This window comes from Orcinus orca, chromosome 21, assembly GCF_937001465.1.
Source record: "Orcinus orca chromosome 21, mOrcOrc1.1, whole genome shotgun sequence".
Classification (NCBI taxonomy): domain Eukaryota; kingdom Metazoa; phylum Chordata; class Mammalia; order Artiodactyla; family Delphinidae; genus Orcinus; species Orcinus orca.
In genome coordinates, this window is record NC_064579.1 from 9,541,370 (window position 1) to 9,559,174 (window position 17,805).

Sequence of the window (17,805 nt, forward strand, 5' to 3'; positions counted from 1 at the left end):
CTGCATTGAATAAGCGGCCCAGGTATTTGCACAATAAAGGGGCAGAGCCACCAATCTAGCCTCAATGTTAGAACTTTCCCCCTCTCCTGCCTGTAAGCCAGAGGCAATGTCCTAGCATCCGAGGATCATGTAGGTCTGCCCCATTTTTGAAATTGCTGTCCTGACTCTTCATTTGCTGCCTTCCTGCTAGATGGCAGTGTGTAACAGTGAATTTAAATATACAGTCTCAGCTGTTACTGTTCTATGGCTCATCTTAAATTCTTCAACTAAAAAAAAAAAAGTAGTTTTCAAGTTTTATCTTAAAACAACATTTCTAAAAAAATTCACACTAGGGTTAAAGTTAGGAAATAAAGAAAATGAACGTATTGTTTGGACAAACAATGATGTGATTCATATATGTGTAATTATTGCTCAGTTTGCAGACGTTTCCAACCCATATTTAAATGCTCTCTAAATTTGGAATGTAAAGAGTTGATGTCAGTAAGAAATCTAGTACCTAATTCAATTACCAGCATTCTACAATAAACATTTGTAATAGGGTTCTTGACCATGAGTTTTTAAACATTAAAAAAGAATAAGTTTATCTTTATTTACAGTATTTTTCAGACATTTACTTGAGAATAAAATTTGAGTTTTCAGAAGTTAATGTTGAATTAGTCAAAAGGAGAATAAAGATCAAGTAATCCTAAAACTTGTCATATAGAAATATTTCTTGTTTTATATATTTCCAGAAATCTTTAGTTTGTGATGACTCAGATTGTCTTGATCACTGTCTCTTTACTTGATTAATTTTTCTTCTATGTGGTGCTCTTGGGCACTATTCATGGGATCAGAGAGCTCAATTTTGGGATGCAACCTCAGAAGATCATGTGGTCCAGCCCTTCGTCTTTAGGCATCTGAAGTATTAGCCAGATTTTGTCATTGTTAATCGGTTCCTCACTCATGATTACATGAATGATCAAAGCGGTGAGGGCCTTTAATTCACAACCTTTTGCCAGGAAGGAAAATTGTTACTGAGTAACCAATTAGCCCTTGTTGGAGAAAGAACAGTTACAAAGAACACCTTCCAAGGAAAAAGACGAGAAAGAAAGAGTCTTATTCTCGAGGCGCTGGTTCAGCTCTTAGTGTGACACAGAGTTTTCCCAGTCTTGGACCCTCTCCTCCACTTAAAAAACCTATTTTTTTGGAATGCTTTTATTTGAATCTTTTTATTTAGTTGTCTGTCTGGGTTTGTTTTTATCTAGTTTCTACATTAAGTAGACCCACTAAGTGAGATTGTATAAATACTGTATAATTTGAGTGCTTCAGTATGTGTCTGGAATTTAAGAATGGCATCACCTTCAGTTTTGCAATAGAAAAGTAAAGGTGCTCGTGCTGCAACTTCCTTCCCCCAGTTAATCACCCCTGTTAATCACCAGTCTTGATTCACGAGGCTGTCAGTATCCCTTTCTCTCTCATTATTCTCTTTGTTTCTCCTGCAATGTGTGCTTGGCCAAGAGGATCACCTTCCCAGATAGAAATCTGCAAGCCAGAGCACTCTACTTAAAAATAAATACTCAGCAAAATCTGAAGTCTATTAAAAAAGGTTGAGGAACACATTAATACAAATAAATGTTAATAAAGAAAACTGGATGAAAGTGGAAACTGTGGAACCATCACACCATGCTCATCAGGCCAAGGGACAGTCTTCTGATAATTAACAACATTGGTCAACTTTTTTTTTTGTTTACATTAGTCAACTTTTTAATGTTCGACAGTTGTTTTATATGTACCCAATAAAGCAGCTTTAAAGAGTTTCCTAAAACCCCCCAGCATTCTCTCCACTGCTGTGATAGAAACAAGCACAAGGTATGGATCTAGATCTCCTGACTTGGTACTAGGGAGGAGTAACCCTTCCCAAAGCAGGTAGCCTTGAACGTCCAGGAGAATGGCTATGGTAGTGAAAGAGGTATGGGTGTTGTAGGTAGGGACCAGAGCACAGAACAGGAAGCTGTATCCCAGGAACAGCCAGAACAAAGGGTATGTGTGGTAGAAGCTAGAGAAGTAGGGCGGGGTCCAGGGAGTCTTGTTTTCTAAACTGATGAATTTGGTCTTTATCTTGAACTCTTTGGGAAGCCATTGATGGATTTTAATCAGAGGAGAGATACCCAGTCTACATTCCAACAACATCTCTACAGCTGAATGGAGGATGCTAGTGGGTCAGACTGGTAGAAATCCCAGTTATCAAGCTTTTGAAGTCACCAAGTAGGAGTGGATGAGGAGTGTCCGTGAGGACGAGTAGAATTGAAGAGAGTTAGTTGAAAATTGCCTGGAGAGTTGTCCGGAGGCCCTTAGACCTTCCCATCTGCCTGCCTTGTCATCAGCCTTTCCCAGGACACCCCACTTAAAGGGACGCTCTGAGGGTTTACCCGTCATAAAATGAAAACAGGTTGGGAGAGTCAACTTATTTGAAAATGACACTTTGGTGTGAATAATTTGTTTGGTAATTAGATACATTCCTTTGAAAGGCTCTCCCTGATATACCCTTAAACTCAGTTAAGACAGTCGCTCATTAACCCAAATGACTCACCAATCACTAGAGAAGGGATGATCCAAGGAGGCTTCCCAGAGCTCCCCGGTGTGTGTCACCTAGGGTTGGCTTCTCATTTTACACTCAGAGACACAGGGCGGAAGTCTTCTTAGTCCCATTTCTGAGGCCCTTAACCTGCACCTTGGGCCGGCCCTGTGTGGCTGACATTCGAAGCTGGCATCCTCAGGCTGCTAATTCACTTTAAGATGTTCAGTCTCTCTTCTGTCCATTTTAATTCAAATTAAAGCGGACAACGCTGAAATTATTTTGGAGTGAAAGTGTTGCTGGTTTTGATGGAATAGCATTTGCAGGAGTGTGAGATGGTCACGCTCAGCTCCAGACCCCTCTCTGGGCAGCAGATGGCCGGCCCCAGGCCGTGCACACAGCCATACGATGCATTTCAGGGCTCAGTGCTTGGGTCAAGAGGGTCGGTTAGTAAGTCCATTTCAGATGTCATCTGCATGGTTGTCTGAACAAACACACACTACTCCAGCCTGGGAAGGACTGTTCTGGGGCACTCTCTTGGAGGACTCTGAGATTCACCCTGGGGGCAACGATGAAACAGAAGGGAGCTTTCTTCTTGGGGACCCATTGGAGTCCCATTGTATTGGAGCTTGTTGGCCTTCACGGTGCTCTCTGCAAGCCCATCTGTCCCACCAGCCGGGGAACTGCTTACTTGATGAAAAACTCCCAGGTAATTAATGCCATAGGTATATTCGGTTGATGTGCCCCAAGGCCTGGTTGATTGCTGCCTGCTCTAAATCATAATACCATCTACACTAGCTGATTCTCTCCTTTAGTGGTGGGTATTTACCCACAGCTCAGTCCTTGAGACCACACTATGTACTTCTGGTTTGGGGAATATAACCTAAATTGAGATTCTTTGGATGGAAGGGAATTTGTAACCTTAAATTCTTCTGTCATAATTTGTACAGCCATGTAAAGACTTAAAAAGGCCCGAGGACAGGTCTGAGCCATGTACTAGCTGTAAAAATATCCCAAACTGTGTCCTCACACACTCTCTCCATCTTTTGTTTTCCTTTATTCCTGACTCTTTTGTACTCTTAACAAGCTGTCACTATTTTCCCCTTCTCTTTCTTTTCCACTGATCTTGGAGTCAGGTGACCTGATTTCTAGACCCACGTCATCTTTAAAAACTATGATTGTGGGTAAATCACTTAAACTTACAAGGATCTGTTTCGTTATTTGTGGGAACCGAGAATAATAATAATGGCCATACCTACATTACAAAGTGGTTAATGGATAAGATTGAGCGGAGTGATATATTGAAAAATCTTTTGAAAATGATTTAGCTTTATATCCATTTAAAGTGGTAATATTATTTCATTACCTAATCTGGGTTACATTAATTGTAGTTATAATAAATTGCTTTTGCATATAAAACAAAAAATAGATAACCTTTCTGTTATAAAAGGGAAAGAAATAATGAGTTAACATTTATTCTTTACTGTGAAGAAACTGGGGCTTAGAAAGATTTAGCAACTTGTCCAAATGTATATTACATATAAATGACAGCTAGGATTGGTGCCTGAATGTGCTAGCTCCCCATTTTATGTGATTAATAGCTACTAGCATCTACTGAGTTGAAGAAAAGGTGCTTTTCAGGTTCTTTCGGACTTTTGATACTTTTTTCCCTGGTACATCATCTGACAGAGAGCTATTGTACACAGGTTTTTTTCTGTGATTTAGGCAGATAAGCTGTGAGTGTTAGTATTATCTGGTGGGAATTTTATAGCCTCTGTGTTAACAAAATATAAAAAGAATGTGTGGGACTTCCCTGGTGGCGCAGTGGTTGGGAGTCCGCCTGCCGATGCAGGGGACACGGGTTTGTGCCCCAGTCTGGGAGGATCCCACATGCCGCGGAGCGGCTGGGCCCATGAGCCATGGCCGCTGAGCCTGCGCCTCCGGAGCCTCTGCTCCGCAGCGGGAGAGGGCACAACGGTGAGAGGCCTGTGTACCGCAAAAAAAAAAATGTATGAACTTCGGAGTCTGACTAGTTTCTGGTTGTATTACTCATCAAAGTTATAGTCTTGGGCAAGTTACTTTACTTCCTTCAAATTCAGTTTTCTTACCCTTAAAAATGAGGCTAAAAATTGCTACTTCATGAGTTGTTGGGAGAACTGAATGAGCTCATGCATGCTGAGTACTTAAGAAAGGACGTAATAGGTCACTCAACAAATATCTGTGATCTCTTTTTCTTTGGCAAAGTATTTCCTCCTTGTGAAGTTCCAGTTGATCTGTCAGTATCATACTTTATATGAATTCAACTTCATTTTCCACTTAAAGCTATGATAAAAATTATAATAATATTTAAACATGAGGATAGCAAACATTTCTTGGATATTTATTATGTGTCAGGCTCTGAAATAAGTGTTTTGTCAGTTTTATCTCATAGAATTGTCACAGTAACTCTCTGATTAGGCACCTTATTTTCTACATTTTGGGAATTGAATCAAGGAGAGGCTGGGGAGTTGAGATTTGAACCTGGCAGGCTGACTCTAGAGCCCGTTCTCTTAGGCGCTGTGGATTGCGAGACTTCTGTGGATGAAAGAAGAAAACTGCGCTTTTGGCTGTTTCTGAGACCAAGAGTTATTTTGTTTCTGAGGAGAAGAAATAGCCTAGACTTAAAAGTTAATTAAGGTAGATGCATGAGAGGGGAGCATACCTTTAAGACCAAGGCATTTAGCCAGAATTCTACATCATTTTTATATTTCTCATTGTATCTTCAATTCTGTATCTGAGAGGTGTACAGTCAGATCTTAGATCAACCCTTGGAGCACTCCCTTCCTCTGGAATGTTGATCCTTGCTTTCCTCTGAACTCCACAGGGTCATTTGCTCAAGACATTTGACTTCAGAGAACCCCGGGAATAAGAGGCATTCTATGGGACTATTTAGTGCATTTAAAAAACTTTTGGAAAAGATCATCCATTTCAGATGGATGGAAATCTTATTTCAAGATGTCCAGAGAACGTACTGCCCATATAACCCACTGCTTTAGTGCATTTGCCATAAAAGACTAAACAAATAAATCAGTAATCTGAATTCCTTATGTTGTAGCTGAAGTTGTTTTCCTTGGGGGGAACTGGGGTCAGTTGATCATTTTCCATTTCTAATCAATGCCTGAAACTTTGATTTGTTTGTTCCCTAATTTTTACAGGAGTGGGTGGACAGTCCTGGTTATTTCTGCTCCACTTCTCTGCTCTTTTGAAACTCAGATAGAAGGAAATGACTACATGTCAATGACTTTTGGAATTCAAGTCTGATGGCAGGGAAAATTAAGTGGAAGCATCATTTTAGTCTCGGGACCTGATTGTCGATCTCTCACTCTCCTGTAATGGACTTTCTGACCTTGGGCAAGTCACTTCATCTCTCTGGTCCTGGTTTCCTCATCTGTGAGTGAGGTATTAGGTCTAAATGATCTCAAAGGCTCCTTTTAGTTTTAAAGCGTTGGGTTTCTACATGGTAACCCTGCAAGAGTACATTTATGAAATCTTCTGCACTATGGCTAAAATATTGCTCATTTGTTACAGATTTTTTTTGATGCCTTCTGGTTTAAAGAAACTCCAGCTGCTCTTATGATCGCTTAAGAAGACTGCATGCTGTTCCCTTTCAATGCCAAGCCAGGCCCACTCAGAACCTCAGTTCTCAGTCCTCCATGGAGACCAGGTCCCAGCAGGAATGGCAGTGGAGGAAATTGGCACCCAGATGGTTCCTCCGCGTGAAGGTGTCTTGGGCTGCGGGCCGACTCGAGAACACCTGGTAACCAGGCTAGCCCTCTGTCAGTCACCCAGGGCAGGGCAGCATGGTGCGGATTCAGAGGAGGAAGCTTCTGGCATCTTGCCTGTGCGTCACAGCTACTGTCTTTCTGCTCGTCACACTCCAGGTACCAAGAATTTGGGTTGTGCAGTGTTGATTCCTGGGCCTTTGCCACCACCCCATTCTCTCCAAGTACTTTACTTTTTGCATCATCTCTCAGGATCAGGATTTTCTACGTAAAGCAAGGAAAATACTTTCTTTTTTAACAGACGAAACTGAGGTTCAGTGAGCGGATGTGTCAGGTTTAGTGAGTGGATGTGTCAGGTAGAAAGAAAATCAGTGGGTTAGGGGATCAGTTTGTGACTCTTGCAGGGTACTGGTTTTACAGTAACAGAAGGTAGAGTTCTGTCTGTCTTACTGGGTCAGAATTGGATGGCTTCCTCCAAGTCATGATCCCTTCTGAAAGATACCATTCGTTTTTGTTTTGTTTTGTTTTGTTTTCTTATTTTGGCCCTGCTGTGTGGCTTGCAGGATCTTAGTTTTCTGACCAGGGATTGAACCCCTGCCCTCGGCAGCAAAAACACAGAGTCCTAAACACTGGACCGCCAGGAAACTCCATTCTGTTTTTTTAAAAATAATTTTAATTAATTAATTAATTATTTATTTTGGCTGTGTTGGGTCTTCGTTGCTATGTGCGGGCTTTTCTCTAGTTGCGGTGAGCAGGGGCTCCTCTTCATTGCGGTGTACGGGCTTCTCATTGCGGTGGCTTCTCTCATTGCAGAGCACGGGCTCTAGGCGCACAGGCTTCAGTAGTTGCAGCACGCGGGCTCAGCAGTTGTGGTGCGCGGGCTTAGCTGCTCCGCAGCATCTGGGATCTTCCCGGACCAGGGATCGAACCCGTGTCCCCTGCATTGGAAGGTGGATTCTTAACCACTGCGCCACCAGGGAAGTCCCCGAAAGAGGCCATTCTTGAAAAAGTAGTGACTATTCTGAGGACAAGCTAGTCGTTCTGCAGAACACACACATCTGCATTAATAGATCTGTCTGTAGTGGGGTGAGTGACCTGAAACGTTTCCTGAGTCCCCCTGTTTATTTCATTTAGTTGGTTATTCTCAACTTCATTTGCTGAATTCAAAGTAAAATAAAAGTTTCACAGTGATATTAAAAGTAGAAATACGAGTTGAGATATTTTAGCACCCACTCAAGGACCAGCTGTCCATTTCAAAATCCAAAAGGACTTTTAAAGATTATTTGTGGATGTGAGTATTTCAGACGTGGAGCTGATGGAGACAGAAGTGTTCTCTGGGCGTGTTATTCTGGAGGGCTTCTCTTCTCCTCGCTTAGGACTGAATGAGCTTATGCTTATAAAAGGACTTCGGCAGATAGTACTGCACTGTAGTTCCACCACCTTCCACGGCCAGGTTGGGATTCTGGTCAGAGGAAACCCCTGGCTCCCTGCTTGTCTGTCTTGGAGGTGGGTATCCAGGACCTGCTTGAACTGGAGGGGCTGGAGTTTTCTGCTTTAGAAATCTCTCTCCTTAAAGCAATCCCTATTATTCGATGTTTTTTTTTAATTAAAAAAAAATTTTTAGGCCACGCCCTGTGGCGTGTAGGATCTTAGTTCCCCAACCAGGGAACAAACCCGTGCCCCCTGCATTGGGAGCATGGGGTCTTAGCCACTGGACTGCCAGGGAGGTCCCAGTCCCTATTATTTGGATATGACCTTATACCTCACATAGTAGACTTTGATCAGAAATGTGGAGCAAAATTTGTTTTTGAAGTTATAAACATGGCTTTCTAAACGTGTTTCTTTCAAGTTCCTGGTTGTATATTTGCAGGGAAAGGTTGGGTGAAAAACAGTGTTTGTAGCTACAAGTCAACTCCATTCCATCAAGGTACTGGGGAATAGCCACATTATTATGTTATCATAAAGAGGCTTAGAAAGCTATTGGCAAGGGTTTTTAGTTTTCAGTGATGGTCTTACTGTTCTAATGATGACTTTGGCGTCACAAGTAATCTGTGCTTTTTTTAAAAAAAAATAATAGAATTCTTTCTTCCGTTTGGAATACTATGTGGCGTTTGCTGAGTGGCTCTTAATAGCTTTTTTGGCCTTGAATCCCTCAGAGAATCCAGTGAACGTTATAGACCCTCCCCAGGGAGTTACAGACTCTGTATCACCTCAGTGGGCGGGGCCCTTTTCTGACACTAAAGGTAGCAAATACATAAAGAAGGCACCACCACTGGCTGCTGAGAGTGGGGTCTGCGGGCCACACAGGTAGTGTCCTTTGTTGACAAGTGGGCCAGTTAATACGTGAAAATATGCCTTCTTTTACCGGCTTTATTTATTGTATAGTGTGACTACTAATGTTTTGTTATATATGAAACAGACCAGCCCCTACTTTATACTGCTCTCTCTAACATATTTTTGTAATGCCATGTCAATATCAAACCTTAAAGTTTGATGAAAAGGCAGCGCTTTTGGAGAACTACTGCCCCTCTGATTTCACTCAGTCCACCCTGCCCTTCAGATTACTGTGATTGATGACGTAGCTCACCAGGACCCAGACTCTCTTGAAATAAATTAAAAAACAAGGTTTTAAGTGAGAAGGAGCCCAGTACCTATGCCATCTCTATGCCATAGTGCATATTATTAGAAATATAAAATCCATGTTATGATTCCTTTAATTGTACTGAAAAGAAACCAATTGGCAATTTATAACTTATTTTCCCCAGAGTGTAATCCCCAGCAATAGCCAGAGAATAACCCTGACTCTCACAGGTTTCATTAAGAGACACAACCACTTCTGGATTCTATACTTGCCTATGAAATGGAGGAGAGATGTATCTGTTATGTGTTCAGTGGAATGAAGCATCCTTGTTGGTAGATATTTTGGAGGCTATGTCCCTACCCTAATCCCTGGAAACTGTGATACGTTACTTTACTTGGCAAAAGGGACTTTGTAAATAGATGGGATTATAGTGACACACCTTGAGGTGAGGAGATAACCCTGAATTATCTGTGCAGGCCCAGTGTAATCACATGAGTCCATAAAAGAGAAGACTCTTCCCTGGCTGTGTTCAGAGAGAGACACGATAACAGAAGGGTCAGAGACGTGCAACGTTGCTGGTTTTGAAGATGGAGGAAGGGGGCCATGAGCCAAGAACTGTGGGTGCCTCTAAAAGAAAAGCAAGAAAACGAATTCCCCACCAGAGCTTCCTGAAAAATGCCACAGCCCTGCCAACACCTTGATTTTAGCCCAGTGAGACCGTTTCGGACTTCTGGCTCCAGAAGCGTACGATAATAAACGTGCATCATTTTAAGTTGCTCAGTTTGTGATAATTTGTTATGGTAGCAATAGAAAACTAATAAGAAGCTAAATCGTCAAGATGAATGGGAGATGTACAGAAGGAAATGAAACAGTCTGACACTGGTAATAATCGTCATCTCTTTTAGGTAGTGGTTGAGCTGGGAAAATTTGAAAGGAGGAAGTTTAAAAATTCTAATTTGAACGACGGACATGCACAAATGGAAGAAGAGCCTATACATCTCCATCCATTCCTTAAGAGAGAAGGACTGACCCTGAATAGGAAAAAAACACTGGCAGCTGATAGCTACCCCATCATGCTCTGGTGGTCCCCACTGACTGGTGAAACTGGAAGGCTAGGCCAGTGCGGGGCAGACACTTGTTTCTTCACCATCAACCGGACCTACCTCCATCATCACAGGACCAAAGCCTTCCTCTTCTATGGTAAGTAGGGCTTTTGCCTTTCTCCCTTAGCTTGCTGACATCCTACTTCAACGCTGAGTTACTGCCTTTCTCCCAAGGAAGAGATGGTGGGCTCCCCTTGAAAGCACTTGGCATGCCCGATTTCCTCTGCACTTGCTCTGTGGAAGGCCAGAGCATTGAGCAAATACAATAAATCAGTGAGCTGGACCAACAGAGGGGTGTTTGGCTGGGCCACTTGGTATTTATGGGGGAGAAGACCTAGTTCTTTTCACCTTTTCACACTTGGGTGTTGTGCTTACTGAACTTGTTATTCAGGAATTGGCTATTGATTAGACTGCTGATATCAATTCAGAATGTCATCTGTGATAATGGCCAGGAGATTTTGATGACCATAACAGATATTTAATTGGACATAAGCTCAGCACAGTATGATTTCATTACTCAGAAATAAAAATAAAAAGATTGTTCAACATCAGCTTTCAAGAGCAAGTTGGTATTCATCACTTCCCGAGGCTGATTATATGTCATGCTGGCATTGAAGGGCAGCCAGACCCAGCCAGTTGGAGGTAGCAAGATGCCAACAGCTGTTAGAAATATGGAGCTCCTGGGTGCTGAGTGATAGGGGCACGGGGGAATACAGATTAGCAAGCTCGACCAAAGATAGGCAAGGTTAATCACTAAAGTTAGGAAGTCAGTGAAAGGACATCTGCTTTAGAGTGTGGTATGAATGTGTGTGTGTGTGTGTGTGTGTGTGTGTGTGTGTGTGTAGTGCTGGCTTTGGAGTGGCAGGACTGAGACTGGGCTGTAGGGCTGAGTCATCCTCAGTGATCTGCCCAGCAACAACTTAAGTAAAGCAGAAAATGGGCTCAGCAGGAATCAGGTGGTGTATGTGCCGCACAGTTGGTCAGGGCTGCAGAGCATGGGCACTCATGCCTGGTAGAGGTGAGGAGGCAGGGAATTCCAGGCACTTACGCATCCAGATGTGGTGGAGTCCAGAGCCTCCAAAGGCCTGCAGGTGTCCCCATGCACTTGCTTTCCTCCTCTGCTCTTAGAGGGGAATCAGTGTAGGTCTGAGGAGTGAGGGCTGTTTGTACAGGGCCAGGCTGATGGCTGATTTTTTCTGAGGGGCAAACAACCATCTGAATAGTGTCAGATGCTTATTTTGAGCATCACTTGATTTCAGGTCCCACTGAAGGTGTAATGTAACATATGGGATTGCATCCTGATACCTTTTTCTAAAATCCAAAGAATTCTGAATTCTGAAACACATAAATCTCTGAGAGTTTGGATAAGGGACTATAATCCTCTAGGGGTGTTTTGAGATGAAGCAACATTAAATGTATGAGTTTAATTTCCCAAATTTTACCAGGAGCCCCTAGACATACTTCAGTTAGACACAAAAATATATAGATAATGTAATGGGTACTTACGTACTTACTACATAGCTTAAGAAATAAAATACTACAAGTAAAATTGAAAGCCTCTATGAGCCCCTCACTGACCCCATCCTGTTTCCTTCCTCCTACCTGGAGGGAATCATGATCCTGAAGTTGGTGTGTGTGTGTGTCTGTGTGTGTGTTTAAACAACATATAATATTTTTTGTATGTTTTAAAAATTATGTAAATAGTATGATATGTTAACTTTCTCTCTCTGTAACTTACTTTTTCTCTTACATGGTTTTTGAGGTTTGTTAATGTTGGATCCTTATAGCTCCAGTTCACCCATTTTACTGTTGTATAGAATTCCATTGTATTTATATATCACACTTCATTTAACCATTTTCCTATTGTTGGACATTTAGGTTGTTTTAAAAAAACTTTCTTATGACAAAAAATGCTACAATAAACAATCCATGTACATGTGTGAGCTTTCATGAGGATTCATACCTAGCAGTGGAATTATTTGTTATGAATTTACATTTATGAATTTCCAGACCAATGTCCAGAGTGGTTGTATCACAGTCACTATCTTTTAAACGTTTAAAACTTTTTTTTTTCCCACATTGTACAAACCCTAAGATTCTCTTTACTCACTGGTCCATTTCTACAACAAATACATCCAAAACACTATATAATAAAATTATTTACAACATTTCCAAATGAGAAGATTCCTTTTGCCCCACTACTGCTATTCAGACACAGTACTTCCACAGCACCATACATTATTAGAAGATCTAAAAATGCTCACCCTGTACTCTAGGCTGCTTAGGAAATGTGAAAACTAATAACATAATCTCATTAGCTCCTCTCAATACATGGCAGCAGTATAGAAACCTTGAACTTCATCTTGCAACACCAAAAGGGTTCAACAACTCTGCTTTCCCCATTGCACTTTATGAAACAGGTTGCAGGGACCAGGAAAAGGACCACATTATTAAAATGGATTTTAAAAAGCCACAGCTCAAAATTGCTTTTTGTAAGCTTCACACACATTTACAAATATCAAGTCATTGTCCAGCTTGTTTACTTGGATTTTCTTCACTCGGATTGCACTGCACTGGTTATGTCTTCAGTCGGGCTGAAGGCTGGAGCAGGCCAAGAGGATGGCTTATGATGTCCATTTTCCACACTTTCAGAAGCCACAGCTGGCTCTTCAGTTCGGGAGTTTCTTCGGCTTGGAGTTTTGGACCTTTCAGTTATCTCTTTAGGCTCACTGCTTTGTCTAGAGACTGTGGCAGCATTTGCCTCGAGTTCTGGTCTGGGAAGAGACCCCTGCAGTGCTGTGGCTGGAGTTTCCTTCGGGACTAAACTCTGTGAAGGGGCTGGTGGTCGCTTTGAAAATTCGGGCAGTTTAGGGCCTGAGTTGTCCAGGTTAATTCCTTGTTCTCTAGGCAATGGCGCTCATCAGCCTCCTCCAGACCAGGTGGGCGAGTACCTGGGGTGTCTAGATCCTGCTGACTATTTTTCTTCTTCCGAGGGGGTTTCTTCTTCTTCAGTTTATTTGCATTGGTATTATTTTGCTTATTCTTTACCCCCAAATGGCCTGCAGAGATATCGCTCTGCAATAAGTTGACCAACAATGGGCTTGTTAGCGTGACCTCCTTACTGACCGGGAAGCCTCATTCTGACCACAGGACATCTGATTTCCATTGGGTGCTCCACTGAAAGGTGCACTGAAAGGCATGCCATGGCCTGAGAAGTGGTTTCCCGAGGCACTGTTTCCCAGCATGGCCTGCACGTCGGCAGAGGGGGGACACCATGTTGCTTTGTTGCATGCTGACGTCAGGCATCATCTGAGACAAGCTGACATCATTATTTGCTGTAGTAGCAGGATTGCCATGCTGCTGGGCCATATGTGGGCTGGATCCTGGTGGCCTCAAGACCTGCCCCTGAGCCTGAGATGGACTGTAGTTCATGGGCCCTTGCTGGGGCAGCATCTGTCCTGACATCTGTCCCGTAAACTGCACCATGTTTCCTTGCATGTTTGGAGTTGGTCTCCTCGTTATCAGTGCTGGTCCCTACATGACATTAGATTGGTTCTGAGTGTTAAAACTGTTGCTTATTCCCCTGCATCTGATTGGTCATAATCTGCTCTATCATTGGGTCCTGTTGAAGCAAAACTTGCCCCTGAGGCCCCATCATCTGGTTATGTGGTACCCTCATTTATGGGCCCTGCTGGGGAAGCATCTGCTTGGGTGGGGTCATCCTCTAGGACGAGAGCCCAGGATTTTGGCTCTGAGGATCCACTGTCATCTGACCCTGCTGCATAATAAGCTGGGCCCTTGAAAGGATCATAGGGTTCTGAGGGTTCAAGGTACCTTGTTGCTGGGCCTTCTGGCCCTGGGAGGGCAAGATCTGCTGGTGCATGTTCATCACCTGAGATGGTGGGCCCTGCTGGGGCTGGCCTTGCGTGTTGCCCAGGTTCACCTGAGGAACCCCAGAACTACCAGTCTGTTGGCTGTTCGTGTTGCCATGAATTGCCCTGAGGCTGGGCTGCATCATATTTGGTGGCCCATGGGACACCTGCATCTGGTTTTGAGGAGGACCAGCTCCTTGACCACCTGCATGCTGGACATTTTGATTTGCTTGAAGCTGAGGGGCTCCTGAATTTCCAGGGGTAGTTGCTGTGGTCGAAGGCACCTGACCTTGCATAAAGTTCGGATTGGCCTGTCCTGTTGCGAAGCCAGGTGGGAGGCGTTTAGGCATTCCTGGACCACCTGCCATGGGAGAGCCCGCCTCCATCCTAACTGAATTTCCAGCTCCCATGGGTCCATTCATTCTCACATTTCGGCTTTGGTTCTGAGCCAAAGCCAGGTTGATAGCACCTTCCCCTTCAGTCTGAACGGAGAGAATTCCCAGATCCCGAAGCTGCTGGTTGTTGCTGTGAGCCAGGATCCGTAGCCGCTCCGCTGCTTCCCGGGAGATGTTGAATGTCACATGCACACTGTTCCAGGCCTCTACCTCTGTACCTTTAGCTTGCTGGATTCCATGTGTAACAAATCGGGTACTTTCTTCAATATTGTGTCCAATTTCCATTTGAAGTCTTTATCATCTGTATTTCCTTTGAAGGCCACAAAGATTGTGGAATCCTCCAAAATACTATCACTTTTTGAGTCATCACCTTCTAGTCCAGAGTCAAAGTCCATCTCTGAGTCCTCCACTGTTGATGAACACAAGGGAGTATAGATGTCTTCTAAGTTTGGAAGGCCATCCATAACCATGGTGAATATTATTCCAGAAGCATATGCCAAGTGGACAATAAAAAAACCAAAATGTCTTTCTTAATTTTTATCATTTATCCAGGTCATCTTCTAAGTCCAAACAAGCTGGCATTTTTAGGGCCTGTATTTTAAGGTAGCAGTCAAATAAAAATTCTGAGTGCTGCCCCAGCCCTCCTGGGCGGGCCTCTTAGCACCGGCCCGGGCCGAGCGTCCCCGCGGCCCTCCGTGTATCCCTCCGTCCGTCCTCACGTGCGCCTGTCTGTCCGGCCAGTCTGGCCATCGGCTCCCAGCCACCAGCAGCCCGACCAGGCTGGGCCTCAAGGACCCAGCGGAGAGGGGGATGGGCCGGACCGGGCCGGGGCTAAACATTTAAAACTTTTTAACATGTTATACATGCACATAGAGCTCCTGTGTTTTCAAGTAACACTTTGATTGTGACTTCTTGGTTTTTCACTTTTAGGCATTATGTGTTGATTCTTACTACGGAAGATGAGTATTTAACTCTCCTCCCTCACCCTTGCTCCTCCCACTCATTTCTCAGCCCCATATTCTTCCCCAGGAGTTATATCATCATCATTTTAGATAGATTAGCATCCAGTTTTTACATCATCATGTAGTCACAGTGAGCCATGATTTAAGATACTAAGATTTCTTTTCCTGTACAAATTGTTTTCCCTGTAGTGGCACCAGATATTCTTTTCTTTTAAAAATTTATTTATTTAATTAATTATTTTTTGGCTGCGTTGGGTCTTCATTGCTGTGTGTAGGCTTTCTCTAGTTGTGGCGAGTGGGGGCTACTCTCTTCGTCGTGGTGCGCAGGCTTCTCATTGCGGTGGCTTCTCTTGTTGCAGAGCACGGGCTCTAGGTGCACAGGCTTCAGTAGTTGTGGCTTGCGGGCTCAATAGTCGTGGCTCGCAGGCTCTAGAGCGCAGGCTCAGTAGTTGTGGTGCACGGGCTTTGTTGCTCCGTGGCATGTGGGATCTTTACAGACCAGGGCTCAAACCCATGTCCCCTGCATTGGCAGACAGATTATTAACCACTGCGCCACCAGGGAAGCCCCCAGATATTCTTAAAGAAATGTCTCCCAGAGATTCCTGACATGTCCAGTTAGAACTGTCATCCTTTCTGCCTGGTGCCCAGGTGCTGTCCTGGCTGCCCATCAGTCTGGGGATTCCTTGTACTTCACTTGTGTGTTGGATTTTCTGTTTCTCTTATGCCTTATCTTCCTCTTTCTTGGTTTGTGTCTTCTTCTTTTTCTTTTTTTGGCTATGCGGGATCTTAGTTCCCTGACCAGGGATAGAACCCACACCCCCTGCAGTGGAAGTGCAGAGTCTTAACGACTGAACCGCCAAGGAAGTCCCGGTTTGTGTCTTTATTTCAGTGTGTCCTGAGAAAGGTTCACGGAATGTAAGTTTTCAGAAACTTTGTATGTGCGAACATGTGCTTATTTTACCTTTACTTTCACTGAGGGTTTGGCTCAGCATAGAATTCTAAGTTGGAAATTCTTTTCTTTCTGAATTTTTAAGACATTTTCCCACTGTATTCTAGCTTCCAGTGTTATTGCTGAGGAATTCAGAGCTATTTTGATTTCCTGTCCTTTGTGTGTGGTGTGCTTTTTTGTTCCCTTCTCCCTTCTGCGGAGAACCTTCGCTTTTTCAGCAGTTTGGAAATTCAGTAATGATTGCTTTCGTGTTTGTCTCTTTCCTTCTACTGAGCTGCGCACTCAAATATCTGGTTGCCGGGAAGCCTACAAAGCAGTATTTACTTAGTGAGTTTTTTGGACTCACAGACTTGCAGAGCATGCACTTAATTTTATCTGCACACTTAAGACCCGATTCTTCTCTCAGGGATGGACTTGCCGCCAACCAAACTCCCAGGAGACTGATGTGTCAACCAGGATGCTTCTGGTTTGCTTTTCATATCTCGGATTTTGTCACTGTCCAGCTCCCAAAACTGTCAGTGACTCCACTGAGAACTGAATATATGCCATTCTTATTGCCCTGACACTTAAGCCTCTGTGTAAAGACTCAGGCCTGCCTTCTGAGCTTAACTCCTGTGATTATATCAGCTAAACTTACGTTCAGAAATCAAATTGGAATAGTCAGCATTTTAGGCATATGCCACAGATGTTCCTGACTTAGCACCATTGTTCATTCAATTTCTATGTCCTGGAGCGTTTTTTTAATTTGTCCTGTCAAAATAATCTACTGAACGCTACCGTTTGTTTGGCAATGTGGAGGAATCATACAGTTTTTGATGTCAAATAGTATAATCTTGAGACACAGATATTACCAAACTGTCATGCAGTGCTGAAGGGTGTATATACCATAAGAGAAATGTCGACAAGTTTTGTGGGATTTCAGAGAAGGGAGAGAGCACACATGATTGGAGGGGTCAGGAAAGGCTTCATAAGATCTCCTTCATAAAATAGGGGAAATCTGAAGTAAGCCTTGAAGGATAATGGAATTGGATTATGTTGGGATTGGAGGACATTTCAGTATGAAGAACAGCATGAATGGGGGCATGGAGGTAGAAAATTACGGGTAATATCTGAGATTGCAGCAAGGAGATTGGTTGGCTACAGCATGATTTTATGTAAGAGAGAGACTAAGATCGAAGGATACATTGGAACCAGAGCATGGAGAATCTTGAACTTTGGCTTAAGATTTTGCATCAAATTAGAGGATGGTGTTAGGGAGCAAGTGAAAGTTGAATGGCCTTTTAAAAACCAACTTAAATATAACACCTATGAATGCTTTCTGATTCCCTTCCATTGGATGTAGCCTCTCTTCTCTAAATGTCCAGAGGCATTTTATATCTCTTTTATGTCATTTAATTGAGCATCTATTAATACAATATGCCAGGCACAATGCCAATGATGAGGAATGAAGAAGATAAATAAGGTAACTATGGCATTTGGTTTTGTCCTATATCATCTTCTCTTCCATATTAGAGTGCAAAGTTCTTGATGACAGGGCAACACTTCACCTTTGTACTTCCCCTCTCCCCTATAATGAGCATAGTGCCTTGTACATGCTAGGCACTCAGGAAATAGTCACAGATACGTAG

The 17,805-nt window shown here is 43.2% G+C and overlaps 1 protein-coding gene and 1 pseudogene across 10 annotated transcripts in view; one reads left to right on the forward strand and one right to left on the reverse strand.

Annotated features, from left to right (window-relative positions):
* The window catches only part of FUT10 (fucosyltransferase 10), a 242,347-nt gene that overhangs the window by 15,726 nt on the left and 208,816 nt on the right, over positions 1-17,805 (forward strand). For 7 of the 10 annotated variants that reach the window (XR_007474652.1, XR_007474653.1, XR_007474654.1 and 4 more), the window contains exons 2-3: positions 6,122-6,474; positions 9,802-10,096. Coding sequence is in view for 7 of the 10 variants with exons in the window: in XM_033412631.2 (XP_033268522.2) it covers positions 6,394-6,474; positions 9,802-10,096 (376 nt within the window). In the remaining 3 variants the exon portion in view is untranslated. Of the gene's footprint in view, positions 1-5,210; positions 5,231-5,748; positions 5,993-6,121; positions 6,475-9,801; positions 10,097-17,805 lie in introns of those variants that run through there. The other 3 variants (XM_033412626.2, XM_033412628.2, XM_049704301.1) reach the window with 3 other exon arrangements.
* On the reverse strand, positions 11,163-15,077 carry LOC105748770 (nuclear receptor coactivator 6-like; annotated as a pseudogene).